The following is a 14993-nucleotide window of genomic DNA, read 5'->3' on the forward strand; positions in this document are numbered from 1 at the left end:
AATATGTTAGGCAAATACTTCTTGACTGTGCATGAAAAATTAAACAGGTGTGAACACTAGAAAAGGAAATATTCGACTATCTAAAGGAAAAGTTACATAAAGGATAGATAATATTTTTCTTTTAAAATTACTTGCAAATCAAATTCTGCTAAGCATGGGGTGGGAGTTGGGGTGTGGGTCCATTATAAGTCACTGTGAGAAGTCCAATCCAGGACTCAAGATCCTTGCACTCCATCCAGCTCAGGACAGAAAACCATGTGATCCACTCTTTGGTATGTGTCTCTGCTCCTTTCCATTTAAGGTTTAAGTTCTGCCTTCCCATCAGCATTTCCTGTTCCTCAAGGACAGAAATTTTGCTTCATACCATTTCTTTCCCCCAGCACCTTGCACAATAACGGGTGTCCAAAATGTGTCTGTTGAGTTGATTAATTGAAAGCCTAAAGGCATACACAAAATAATATGCTAAGAGAAAGTATTGTTTTACAAACAGCAAATATGCATGTTCCCATCTCATTTTACTCATACTTCTCTTGAGTCAAAGAGCTGCCCTGCTTTACATTATGGCTATTTATGCTGATAACTGTCCCTCTTAATTCATCTCTGTATTGCATAGAGCCTCCTAAAGTTCTTTATATGTGGTATGTATTAAATGTCATGAATAAAATCAATGAATGAATCACTTCTTATTAAGATCATTTTTGTAAGAGCTTAGGACAAAGGACTGGACTTAGATTGATGGAAAGGCAAGTAAAGCTAGGAAGGCATTCTAGGTGATATGGAATGGGAAAACAAAGAATGGAGAATGAAAAGGAGGGGGCAAATACATCAGCCTGACTGAAGGAAACAGTTGAAACAGAAAGAAATGGGAAATGAAGCTGGCAAAATAGGTAGCACTGGTGGGTGAAGGTTTTGCAAGGCTAGTTATAAATGAAAAACAGGACTTGAAGATGATTAACCCAATTGCTGAATTAGGGAAAAGCAGAGATAAATGGAGGACTAGACTAGTTAGCCTATTGAAAACTTCAAACAAGACAAGAGAACCTGGTGAGAACCCTGGCTAAGTCAAAGTGAGGACATGGACAGGTGTGAGAAATACTATGAGAAAGAAGCAATGGATCTCATTAGCACTGAATTGTGAATAAAAAGACCTTATGGGAGTGAAAAGACAGAGAGAGCATTTGATATGATTTGGAGGAATTGAGGACCATTGGCATTGTGATATCTTTTGCAGTGGTCAGAGAAGGGTAAATGAGTACCTAAAAAATGAGAATCTAAAAAACCCAGTTTTTGACCTATTAAATTTCTGTTGTCTGTTCTTTAGACACCCAGGTGATATCCTGTAATCAAATGTACTAAAGTGACTAGAGTAAAATGTTAGGGTTGGGGCTAAAGATAGATCTTGAAAATCATATTAAATTTACATGCATAAAAACACTACTGTAGAAAGAAAGAAAACAAACCTATTCAAACAAACTAATTTTGATAAAGTCCTACCGAAATTGCAGTGTTTCCCGATGTAATCACTCAATGTTACAACCTTGTGTTAAGTGATGAGGAACATAAACAAGTCACCAATCCTATGAAAGCCCAGGAAAGGTCCTACCAGATCACCTGTCGCAACTGTAAACTCCTGGAGCACAGGGTCTGCCATACCTTCCACAGCATTTAAGGCAGTGGATTGTACCTGGGAGGAGCTTGGTACATGCTTATAAAATTAAACATCTTCACTTCTGGTTCTAACACTAGGCAGCTCTGTCAGTAACCAATTTTCATTCTTCACCCCAAGAATAAGATTAATTTTAAGTGGGAAAAAAACACTTCACATCATATTATTTATATTTGCAAAGCATAATTATACTGCATCAACAGCCTTAAAGGATTTAGTTTTGATCTATGACTCTGTTATCTACTTCAGTCAATATTTTCTATGAGAAAGTCAAAATCCAGAGTGGAGAAGTGGAGCTTGCTCTTTCAGAGACCTGAAAGGGGAAAAAGAAATCACAGTGCAATAAAGGGGCAAGTCACTTAGAAATGGTGTTCTGGTTTTAAATTAAGTTCTTGAGACAATATTTGGAAAACTGTCCTGATAACCAAAAAGCCACCAAAATGTAGCAAGCAGTGTACTGCCAAGAGCCCTCCTCTGTGTGTCCTTAGCCTGGGAAGGAGGCATCAATTCGAGTTTCAATTTTTAGGGCCTGTTCTACTTTCCTGAGTTATTGATTAAGATTCAATAACTTTTCCCAATTTACTTTAAAGCTTTTTTTGTTGTTGAAAGAACCCCATTTATTTATTTATTTTTCATTCAGATTTTTTTTTGGTATCATTAATCTACAATTACATGAATAACATTATGTTTACTAGTCTCCCCCCTTCACCAAGTCCCCCCCACATACCCCTTCACAGTCACTGTTCATCAGCGTAGTAAGATGCTGTAAAATCACTACTTGTCTTCTCTGTGTTGTACAGCCCTCCTGGTGCCCCCACACACACCATACATGCTAATCGTAATGCCCCCTTTCTTTTTCCCTGCCCTTGGACCTCCTTTCCCACCCATCCTCCCCAGTCCGTTTCCCTTTGGTAACTATTAGTCCATTCTTGGGTTCTGTGTTTCAGCTGCTGTTTTGTTCCTTCAGTTTTCCTTTGTTATACTCCACATGAGTGAAATCATTTGGTACTTGTCTTTGTCTACCTGGCTTATTTCACGGAGCATAATACCCTCTAGCTCCACCCATGTTGTTGCAAATGGTAGGATCTGTTTTTTTCTTATGGCTGAGTAATGTTCCATTGTGTATATGTACCACTTCTTCCTTATCCATTCATCTACTGATGGACATTTAGGTTGCTTCCATATCTTGGCTATTGTAAATAGTGCAGCGATAAACATAGGGGTGCATTTGTCTTTTTCAAACTGGAGTGCTGCATTCTTAGGGTAAATTCCTAGAAGTGGAATTCCTGGGTCAAATGGTATTTCTATTTTGAGCATTTCGAGGAACCTCCATACTGCTTTCCACAATGGCTGAACTAATTTACATTCCCACCAGCAGTGTAGGAGGGTTCCCCTTTCTCCACAGCCTCGCCAACATCTGTTGTTGTTTGTCTTTTTGATAATGGTGATCCTTACTGGTGTGAGGTGATATCTCATTGTGGTTTTAATTTGCATTTCTCTGATGACAAGTGATGTGGAGCATCTTTTCATGTGCCTGTTGGCCATCTGGATTTCTTCTTTAGAGAACTGTCTATTCAGCTCCTCTGCCCATTTTTTAATTGGATTATTTGCCTTTTGTTTGTTGAGGTGTGTGAGCTCTTTATATATTTTGGATGTCAGCCCTTTATCGGGTCTGTCATTTATGAATATATTCTCCCTCACTGTAGGGTACCTTTTTGTTCTATTGATGGTGTCCTTTGCTGTACAGAAGCTTTTCAGGTTGATATAGTCCCACTTGTTCATTTTTGCTTTTGTTTCCCTTGCCCAGGAAGATATGTTCATGAAGAAGTCACTCATGTTTATGTCCATGAGATTTTTGCCTATGTTTTTTTCTAAGAATTTTATGGTTTCATGACTTACATTCAGGTCTTTGATCCACTTCGAATTTACTTTTGTGTATTGGGTTAGATAGTGATCCGGTTTCATTCTTTTACATGTAGCAGTCCAGTTTTGCCAGCATCAACTGTTGAAGAGACTGTGATTTCCCCATTGTATGTCCATGGCTCCTTTATCAAATATTAATTGGCCATATATGTTTGGGTTAATGTTTGGAGTCTCTATTCTGTTCTACTGGTCTGTGGCTCTGTTCTTGTGCCAATACCAGATTATCTTGATTACTATGGTTTTGTAGTAGAGCTTGAAGTTGGGGAGCGAGACACCCCCACTTTATTCTTTCTTCTCAGGATTGCTTTGGCTATTCAGGGTCTTTGGTGATTCCATATGAATTTTTAAACTACTTATTCCAGTTCATTGAAGAATGCTGTTGGTAATTTGACAGGGATTGCATCGAATCTGTATATTGCTTTGGGCAGGATGGCCATTTTGACAATATTAATTCTTCCTAGCCAAGAGCATGGGATGAGTTTCCATTTGTTAGTGTCCTCTTTAATTTCTCTTAAGAGTGTCTTACAGTTTTCAGGGTATAGGTCTTTCACTTCCTTGGTTAGGTTTATTCCTAGGTATTTTATTCTTTTTGATGCTATTGTTAATGGAATTGTTTTCCTGATTTCTCTATTAGTTCATTGTTGGTGTATAGGAGAGCCACAGATTTCTTTGTGTTAATTTTGTATCCTGCAACTTTGCTGTATTCCGATATTAGTTCTAGTAGTTTTGGAGTGGAGTCTTTAGGGTTTTTTATGTACAATATCATGTCATCTGCAAATAGTGACAGTTTAACTTCTTCTTTCCCAATCCGGATTCCTTGTATTTCTTTGTTTTGTCTAATTGCCATGGCTAGGACCTCCAGTACTATGTTGAATAACAGTGGGGAGAGTGGGCATCCCTGTCTTGTTCCCAATCTCAGAGGAAAAGCTTTCAGCCTCTCGCTGTTCAGTATGATGTTAGCTGTGGGTTTATCATATATTGCCTTTATTATGTTGAGGTACTTGCCTTCTATGCCCATTTTGTTGAGAGTTTTTATCATGAATGGATGTTGAATTTTGTCGAATGCTTTTTCAGCATCTATGGAGATGATCATGTGGTTTTTGTCCTTCTTTTTGTTGATGTGGTAGGTGATGTTGATGGATTTTCGAATGTTGTACCATCCTTGCATCCCTGGGATGAATCCCACTTGGTCATGGTGTATGATCCTTTTGATGTATTTTTGAATTTGGTTCGCTAATATTTTGTTGAGTATTTTTGCATCTATGTTCATCAGGGATATTAGTCTGTAGTTTTCTTTTTTGGTGGGGTCTTTGCCTGGTTTTGGTATTAGGGTGATGTTGGCTTCATAGAATGAGTTTGGGAGTATTCCCTCCTCCTCTATTTTTTGGAAAACTTTAAAGAGAATGGTTATTATGTCTTCTCTGTATGTCTGATAAAATTCCGAGGTGAATTCATCTGGCCAGGGGATTTTGTTCTTGGGTAGTTTTTTGATTACCGCTTCAATTTCGTTGCTGGTATTTGGTCTGTTTAGATTTTCTGTTTCTTCCTTGGTCAGTCTTGGAAGGTTGTATTTTTCTAGGAAGTTCTCCATTTCTCCTAGGTTTTTCAGCTTGTTAGCATATAGGTTCTCATAGTATTCTCTAATAATTCTTTGTATTTCTGTGGGTCCATCGTGATTTTTCCTTTCTTGTTTCTGATTCTGTTGATGTGTGTTACTCTCTTTTTCTCTTAATAAGTCTGGCTAGAGGCTTATCTATTTTGTTTATTTTCTCAAAGAACCAGCTCTTGGTTTCATTGATTTTTTCTATTGTTTTATTCTTCTCAGTTTTATTTATTTCTTCTCTGATCTTTATTATGTCCCTCTGTCTGCTGACTTTAGGCCTCATTTCTTCTTTTTTCCAATTTTGATAATTGTGACATTAGACTATTCATTTGGGATTGTTCTTCCTTCCTTAAATATGCCTGGATTGCTATATACTTTCCTCTTAAGACTGCTTTTGCTTCATCCCACATAAGTTGGGGCTTTGTGTTGTTGTCATTTCTTTCCATATATTGCTGGATCTTCATTTTAATTTGGTCGTTGATCCATTGATTATTTAGGAGCATGTTGTTAAGCCTCCATGTGTTTGTGAGCCTTTTTGCTTTCTTTGTATTTCTAGTTTTATACCTTTTATTTCTAGTTTTATACCTTTGTGGTCTGTAAAGATGGTTGGTAGGATTTCAATCTTTTTGAATTTACTGAGGCTCTTTTTGTGGCCTAGTATGTGGTCTATTCTGGAGAATGTTCCATGTGTACTTGAGAAGAATGTGTATCCTGTTGCTTTTGGATGTAGAGTTCTATAGATGTCTATTAGGTCCATCTGTTCTAGTGTGTTGTTCAGTGCCTCTGTGTCCTTACTTATTTTCTGTCTGGTGGATCTGTCCTTTGGAGTGAGTGGTGTGTTGACGTCTCCCAAAATGAATGCATTGCATTCATTTCCTCCTTTAATTCTGTTAGTATTTGTTTCACATATATTGGTGCTCCTGTATTGGGTGTATATATATTTATAATGGTTATATCCTCTTGTTGGACTGAGCCCTTTATCATTATGTAATGTCCTTCTTTATCTCTTGTTACTTTCTTTGTTTTGAAGTCTATTTTTTCTGATACTAGTACTGCAACACCTGTTTTTTTCTCCCTGTTGTTTGCATGAAATATCTTTTTCCATCCCTTGACTTTTAGTCTGTGCATGTCCTTGGGTTTGAGGTGAGTCTCTTGTAAGCAGCATATAGATGGGTCTTGCTTTTTTATCCATTCTATTACTCTGTGTCTTTGATTGGTGCATTCAGTCCATTTACATTTAGGGTGATTATTGAAAGATATGTACTTATTGCCATTGCAGCCTTTAGATTTGTGGTTACCAAAGGTTCAAGGTTAGCTTCTTTACTACCTTACTGTCTAACTTAACTCACTTATTGAGCTATTATAAATGGAGCCTGGTAATTCTTTCTCTCCCTTTTTATTCCTCCTCCTCTATTCTTCATATGTTGGGTGTTTTATTCTGTGTTATTTTTAGGAGTGCTCCCATCTAGAGTAGTCCCTCTAAAATACCCTGTAGAGGTGGTTTGTGGGAGGCAAATTCCCCCAACTTTTGCTTGTCTGGGAATTTTTTAATCCCTCCTTCATATTTAAATGATAATCATGCTGGATACAGTATCCTTGGTTCAAGGCCCTTCTGTTTCATTGCATTAAATATATCATGCCATTCTCTTCTGGCCTATAAGGTTTCTGTTGAGAAGTCTGATGTTAGCCTGATGGGTTTTCCTTTGTAGGTGACCTTTTTCTCTCTGGCTGCCTTTAATACTCTGTCCTTGTCCTTGATCTTTGCCATTTAATTATTATGTGTCTTGGTGTTGTCCTCTTTGGGTCCTTTCTGTTGGGAGTTCTGTGTACTTCCGTAGTCTGACCAACTATTTCCTCCCCCAGTTTGGGGAAGTTCTCAGCAATTATTTCTTCAAAGACACTTTCTATCCCTTTTTCTCTCTCTTCTTCTTCTGGTACCCCTATAATGAGGATATGTTCCTTTTGGATTGGTCACACAGTTCTCTTAATATTCTTTCATTCCTGGAGATCCTTTTATCTCTCTCTGCATCAGCTTCTATGTGTTCCTGTTCTCTGGTTTCTATTCCACCAATGGCCTCTTGCATCTTATCCATTCTGCTTATAAATGCTTCCAGAGATTGTTTCACTTCTGTAATCTCCCTCCAGACATCATCTCTTAGCTCTTGTATATTTCTCTGCATCTCTGTCAGCATGTTTATGATTTTTATTTTGAATTCTTTTTCAGGAATACTGGTTAGGTCTGTCTCTTTCTCAGGTGTTGTCTCTGTGATTTTTGTCTTTCTTAGATTCTGCCTTTTCATGGTGGTAGAGATAGTTTGCGGAGCTGGGGCAAGTGACAGCTGGAAGAACATCCCTTCTTGTTGGTTTGTGGCCTTCCTCTCCTGGGAGAACAGCGACCTCTAGCGGCTTGTGCTGGGCAGCTGCATGCAGATGGGGCCACTGATTCCTGCTGGCTGCTATGGAGTTTAGCTCCGCAGTTGCTGTGGGCATGGCTTGCCTCGGGCTCCTGCTCCGATGTGGCGGAGCAGCATTGGAGGGGAAATGGCCGGGAGGCTGTTTATCTCCATGAGGGGCTTCCGATCTGCCCTGCTGCACAGGGGGTTAGGGTTCCCAGAGTTCCCCGGGATTTCCCGCTGCTCAGCTAAGTGTCCTGGGACACTTCTGTCCAGCTGTGGTGTCCCTGTCCCTTTAAGACTTTTAAAAAGCACTCGTTTTTCTTTGTCCCAGAGGCGCTGGCTGCGGGACCCACTCACAGATCTTACTGTCCTGTTTCCCTAGTTTCCAGCACTCCACGCATGCACTGTGTGTCTGCGCTCTGGTGCGGATGGCTGGGGCTGGGTGTTTAGCAGTCCTGGGCTCCCTCTCCCTCCCCGCTCTGACTCCTCTCCTCCCACCGGGAACTGGGGTGAGGGGCGCTTGGGTCCTGCCGGGCTGCTGCTTGTATCTTACCCCCTTCCCGAGGTGCTGGGTTCTCGTGGGTGTGGATGTAGTCTGGCTGTTGTCCTGTGTCTTCTGGTCTCTCTTTTAGGGAGAGTTGTATTTGTTGTATTTTCAAAAATATATGTGATTTTGTGAGGAGATTTCCGCTGCTCTACTCATGCCACCATCTTGGCTCCGCCTCCACTTTAATGCTTTTTAAAAGCTGTCACATCCCACCTCTGTCTGGGACATGTGTTTGGTATTGGGAAAGTCACCTTTGCTTCAGTTGCCCTAAATATCACACAGGCATTTATAGAGCTACATCTTTATTCAGTTTTAAGGGAGATTGTGGACAGGACTGCTCTCAGGAAAAATTGTGATTCTTTGAGCAATCTCACCCTCAATCTTATCCAGACTTGGGGAACCTAAGTCATTAGCATCTCTTCCTTTTCCCAGGTAGAAACCTGCTGTAGGACGGGATCTGTTAAATTCATTCAAAGATACAAATTACTGATAATCCAATATATTATTACTCATGGAGACTTTTTTTTAAGGTAGAAATTTTAAAAGAGAGAGAAAGTAAATATTATATTTCCTGTTGATAAGTTATGTAGTTTGATACACTAAGGTTGACTTTCAATAAATGTAAGTTACCTGGCTGCCTGATTTGTTTATTTTGATACTGAAATAAGCCAAATATTTGTATCTATTCAGAAATGACTTCAGGTTCTTTTTTATTCTAAATATATTCTGTATATTTTTTATTGGTTACAACTTTTCCTCTTGGATAGCAACAGTTTGTTACCATTTCTGAGAAATCAGAACATTTAAGTGATTTGAGTTTCAGTTGAATATGCAAGCTGTTCATTTTGGAATACCTTCCCTGCTACCATGACCACCAGGCAATAAACCGTGGACTTGTCTTCTGTCTTAGTCATTCAAATAAGTTTTTATTAATAGTCTGGAGGGGTATTTTTTTAGACATCATTTTTATGAGAAGTTTTAGGTTTACACAAATATTGAGCTGGAAGTGCAGCATTCCCATACAGCCTCTTGCCCAACCCCCACCTTTCCCTACTGTTAACATCTTGCATTTGTGTCACATATTTATCTCAGTTGGTGAGCCAACAGTGATGCATGATATTAGCTACAGTCTATGGTTTACACTCAGGTGTGACCTCTTTGTATTGTACATTCTGTGGGTTTTGAGTAATGCATAATGACATGTATCCAGTATTATTACAGTATCATACAGAATAGTTTCACTGCCCTAAAGGTCCCCACTGCCCACTGGTTCATTCCTCTCTCTCTCACCCCACCCTGCCCCCAGGCCCTTGTAACTACTGAACTTTTACTGTCTCCATACTTTTGCCTTAGTCTGTAGGTTTTTAACGGTAGGTACAAGACAGAGAACAATTTGGCTAGGGCAAGTCATAGTGGCAAAACAATGGAGATTTTTTAATTTTCCATAAAACACATCAATTACAGCATGTAAACCATAGAATTTTCACCAATAACAGATGCTTCTATTTACTTTTTATTCAACTGACCATCAATTCATAACATACTATGTGCTAACAGTAGTAACAAGACAGACAAGATCTCTGCCCTCATGGTATATAATTCAAATGAGGGAAAAAAAGACAGAAATTAAACAGAAAGTCAAGCAGAATATTTTTCAATACTGCTAAGTAGGATGATGGAAATAGAACAGGGTTATGTGATAGAGTGACAGGTGGGGGCAGTGGTTAGGGAAAGCTTCTCTGGGGATATGATATTTGAGCTGAGAATTAAGAGATAAGAAGCAATTATTCATGTAAGAAAACATTCCAGGCAGAGGGAATCACAAATAAAATGTCCCAGAGATGGTCTTACTGAAGGAAAAAAAAAAACCTCCTGTGATAATAGGGGAGGGAGAGTGAGCTGAGGAGAGAGTAAGGGGTGAGGCCGGGAGATGCACGGGAGGCAGGGAGAGGCAACTGGGATGGATGGGCAAGGCCAGATCATAAAGGGCGCTGTGGGCCACAGTAAGGAGCTTCAGTTTATTTCAATCAGAAGCTACTAGAGGATTTTAAGCAGGAAAGTGACATGATCTGATTTACATTTTTAGAATGATCACTCTGGATTTGCAGAGTATCTTAGAATACCTCTTCAAAATAAATACTAACACTAACATGTCAAGAGCATTAAAGATGCCAACCAATACAATTCAAATCCTAGAAAGTAAAAATGGTGCTTTTAACCTTCAAGTCTTATATCATCACTTGTATCTGTCCCTAAAAGAAATAACCAACACAGGTATCAATAGTATGTTTGATCACTTCCACAGTCTGCCGAGCTTACCATTAAACACAGGGATATTTACACTCAATTCCCTACCAAACAAAAAATCATTTCCAAAGAGAACTATAAATAAATATATCATTGTAGGTATTTCTGCTTTCCACTTTTCCTTTAAGCTTTGGAAAACCATGCTATGCGGGCAATTACAAATTGCATTTTAAAAATACAGATGAGAAGAGGCTGATGTTCAGATTTGGCTCCAGCAGATAAAAGTGAAAAACACCATGGGACACTTGGGGACATGAAATGGAAATTGGCCAACCACAGTCCAGGTGCTTCCCTGCTTATTACAGGCCCAGCTCCAGGGGACCAGGCTTCCCTCTCAATGAATGATTTTTCTTAGCTGAAAAGGGAATTAGAGGAATAGGTGATTTCTACTGTCTGTCTCTATGGCAACTAGAACCTTAATTTCACCTCTTAGATGGCAATTATACCTATTCACTGAATAGCTTTCAGTCTCTACTTTTATGATGAAAGAAATTGATTTCAATTTCATGGAAAATGAGATATAGGTAATTGGTGAATTTTCCCCCAGCAACCATGAAGTACAGTTTATAAGAGGTATGATCATTCATAAGAATACACTCAGTGTTTTTTTTCTTTTTCAATTATAGGATACTTATCCTAATATCTTTTTCTAGTTGTTTCTTAAAGATAAAATATTTTTCTTTCCTTCCTTAATGTTTATTTTTATCAATTATAAAAATTAGTTGGGTTTGTTGTAAAGAGTTTGGCAAGTACAGAGAAAATATAGAAAAACATAAGAAAAAAAAATTCACTATCCTTATTTAAAAATCATCACCATTAACATCCTGCTAGCATTTTAGATGTGTATCCACATAAATATAATTTAAATCCTATAGTGTATTTTTTTTTGCAATTGGACTTTTTAACAAAATATGACTTTTCCATACCATGAAATACTCTTCTAACACATGATTTTAATGTCTTCAAACAAGTCCATAATATGGCTTATTATATTTAACTGAATGCTTATGTATATCACTATTGGCTTAGACTAAATCCCTGGGAAAGAAATATATGAATCAAATGGGATTATTTTAAAATTATATTGATAAACTTTTCTCCTAAAAATTATACCAATTTATTTTCCCACTTAGAGGTAGGTGGATGACAGTATCCATTTCCTTAAATTCTTTCATCAGAAGTAATATGGAAAACAATGCCAATTTGATGGAGAGAGGGTGTATCTCACTATACATCTTTAATAAAAAACTTACTTTAAGGTTAAATTTGTCTTTACACTTACACTGATTTTTAAGAGGGAGGAGATACATGAATTGCCTGTTCACCTCTGATGCAAAGAAAATTTGTTATCTACTACTCATTCTCCCTCTATGTTTTAGTTAGGCACATAGCTCCTTCAAAAAAAGACATTTCCCATTCTCCTTGGCAGCTAAATGTGACTATGGGTTAACTCCAGACTGATGAAATGTAAACAGAAGTGATCTGTGCTAGTTCAGAGAAATGCACTTAAAAGGAGAAGATATACTCCGTTTTTCCTTTTCATTATTCCCAGTGGTTGGAATGCAGATGACTGGAGCACCAGCAGCCTTTTTGGATTATGAGGACAATGGTCACACTTTAGGGATGGTGAAGAAGGTTAGAAGGAGCCTGGTTTCCTAAGAACTTTGCAGAAATGCCATCCTTAATAGCTGGTCTCCCAATTTTTTATGTGGATGAATAAACCTTTGTATTTTTAAGCCATGATTGTCTTGCTTTATGTTATATTAAAATGAACTTAATCCTGATTGATATACTTATTTTCTCTTACTGATTTTTAAGTGTCTTTCTATTTTAAGGATATTTACACTTGTATCTGGCATATATGTTACAAATTTTTCCAGTTTGTCATTTGCTCCTTAATTTTTTTATGGGATTAGATGTAAAATTATAGTTATTCTTAATTTAATTGCTACATAAATTCTATTATAGATTCAGAAAAATAAGATAATAATATTGGCTTAGAAATATAATAGCCAAATAAATATTTTACATCAACTATTATAAGGCAGCACAAAACATAGGTTTACTTCCTACGGTATGCAATTAAATGGTTATATCACAGGCTAACGCCATTTAGATGATGAGAAATTGTGTATAGTTTTGAGGATGTAACCAATAATTCATTACTAAAGTACATATCTTCTATTTGCAATCTGTGGAGCTCTGGGTTCAAAGCATTGCCTCGGAGGCCTTCACTGTGGCTTAGGGGAAGTTGAGTAAGCCAGCTCTATCAGCCACTCTCAATCCAGGTTTCAAAGGCAGTCACTCTGTGTTATTTATTAGAGTTCCACAAAAGAGCCCCTGCCAGATGATTTCCCACACACAGAGAGAAGGAATATAGAGTCACAATTTCCTACCAGATCATAAGCAGCTAGCATCTTTTTCTGCACATCTGGAATTGCCCCCAGAGGCTCCAGATAAGGAAAGTTGTCTTTCATCACAAGAGACACTGAGGGAGTATTGTCACTGGTGATGAGCCGAGAGGACAGGGTCAACAGGCACTGCTTCAGACTGGCAATAGGAGGAAGTCCGCACAGTTCCTTAATGGACACTATGGCATTCTATGGGGAGGAAAACATGGAATTACACTTCTGACTACATGACACATCACCCCAGCACTTCTAGATTTACACAAAAGTATACTCATTAAAAGTACACCCTAAATACATATGTAACTTGGAGTAAACTGCATTAAAACCAATCAGAAACATATTGTTGTGCATGGAGGTAACACACACTCTTCCACTTCAACTTTCTAAATCTTTAGCAACCTCCACAAATGCGTCACAAAGCAAGACAGATTGTGACCCAAGGCTACACAGTGCTTTTCAAAGCAGAGCACTGGAATATTCACAGAAACCAGCATTGGTTGGTCATGAATATTCTGTCTGGTTTGTACCATGATGATCATAAAAACATGCCAGCGGTTGCAGACTGGGTGCACCTCCTTTGGGCTTTTCCCCTCAAGGGAGCAGGCTGCTATTACCACCGTCCATCTGACTAAGCATCAATTATATTCTTTTGTCATCCCGTTAGAAATGCACTTAACAAGCACACATACTAAACATATTCCATGTAGAACTACATTTGTCTATGTTGCAGGCTTTTAGAAAATTCATTTGAAATAGGAATTATGACTATTTTATATTTTATCAACAGTGAATACCTAACCTATTATATATCATGAATTTAATGACACTGATGGTATTCATCTTTCTACTGCTTAGGCTCCAAATAATCCTGAAAAGACTGTTGAGATGATACAAATTATCAGTATTACCTGGAAAGACTTTATCCATAACCACTTCTCCTTAATATGTGCTTTAAACACATAATATATGTAAAGGATATATTTCAAGAATTATATAGAAGTGTATGAAATCTATTTCTAATATATAAAATTAGGCATAGAAATTACTCATAACTAATCTAATAGGATTTATAATAGTTATAGAATCATCTCAGAAAAGGTCAGGTAGAAGATGCAAATATTCGGATCCTATTTTTAAAATAGTGACTAAGGCAACCCACCTCAAGTTACATATTTACAATCTAAGTATTTATATGAGATTTACGTACCACCCTATTTCTACCATTTTGGCTTTTTAAAGTTGATTTTAAGTTTATTCCAAAATTTCTCTGTGAAATAATGTAAAAATAAAATTTTTGCCAACTGATGGGTTTGGGGTTCAGTATTACATGACTAAAAACCATGAATGATCCTGGCTTTGGTAATAGGCAATTCTGAATTTAAAGCCCAACATTGCCATTCACTAACTGCAATTTTGAGAATTACTTAACCTCTTCAACCTTGTTTTCTGTCTTGAAAGAGGGGATGTTTTTGGTGAGTGTCACTATAAAATGTTAGTTAGCTAAAGGAGCAAATAAAATGCCTTGAAAAGCATTCCACCCTGTTTTGTTCTCATACACAGACTGCTGCCACTTCAGTCAACCGACACCTTCTTGCATTTTACAGGAACTTAGAATTTGTTGTTTGAAATAAAGAAATTGGTAGCCATCTCTGATTGCATGCATTAGTAAAGGGAAAGAAACATTGAATTTCTGCATGCCAAGACTGGGCAATTTACAGATGCTGTCATTTAATCCTCATAATAATCCTGTGATGTAGGATTTTTCTTAGTCTATGTAGAGAAAACTGATGATCAGAGAGATCTGAAATAATGTGCTCAAGATCACATGGGGATAGAGTTTAATCCAGAATCCATGTTCTTTCGATTAAACCACATTTCTAAGAGAAGACTAAGAAGTTTTCAACAAGTTCAAGTGCTGAATTGTGTTTGATTGGTCTTGCTTGCTCTTGTGGGGAGCGATTTATTATTGCTGTTGTTGGACATTTAAAGAACTAAAAAACAATTTAGTAGGCATTACATTTGTTTTATATGATTTCAAATTCCTTTTTATGTTCATTACTGCTAATATTTTTCATATATATTTGTAAGTATGTGTTGGTATATATATAATATTTTATATATTACACACATATATAACATT

At 37.6% G+C, this 14993-nt stretch overlaps 1 protein-coding gene across 2 annotated transcripts in view; it reads right to left on the bottom strand.

Moving 5' to 3' along the window:
• The window catches only part of PLCL1 (phospholipase C like 1 (inactive)), a 331823-nt gene that overhangs the window by 63141 nt on the left and 253689 nt on the right, over positions 1–14993 (bottom strand). For both annotated transcript variants that reach the window (XM_036900516.2, XM_036900517.2), the window contains exon 3: positions 12839–13042. In XM_036900516.2, coding sequence (XP_036756411.2) covers positions 12839–13042 — 204 coding nt within the window. The remainder of the gene's footprint in view (positions 1–12838; positions 13043–14993) is intronic.

This window comes from Manis pentadactyla, chromosome 6 (genome assembly GCF_030020395.1).
Source record: "Manis pentadactyla isolate mManPen7 chromosome 6, mManPen7.hap1, whole genome shotgun sequence".
Classification (NCBI taxonomy): Eukaryota; Metazoa; Chordata; class Mammalia; order Pholidota; family Manidae; genus Manis; species Manis pentadactyla.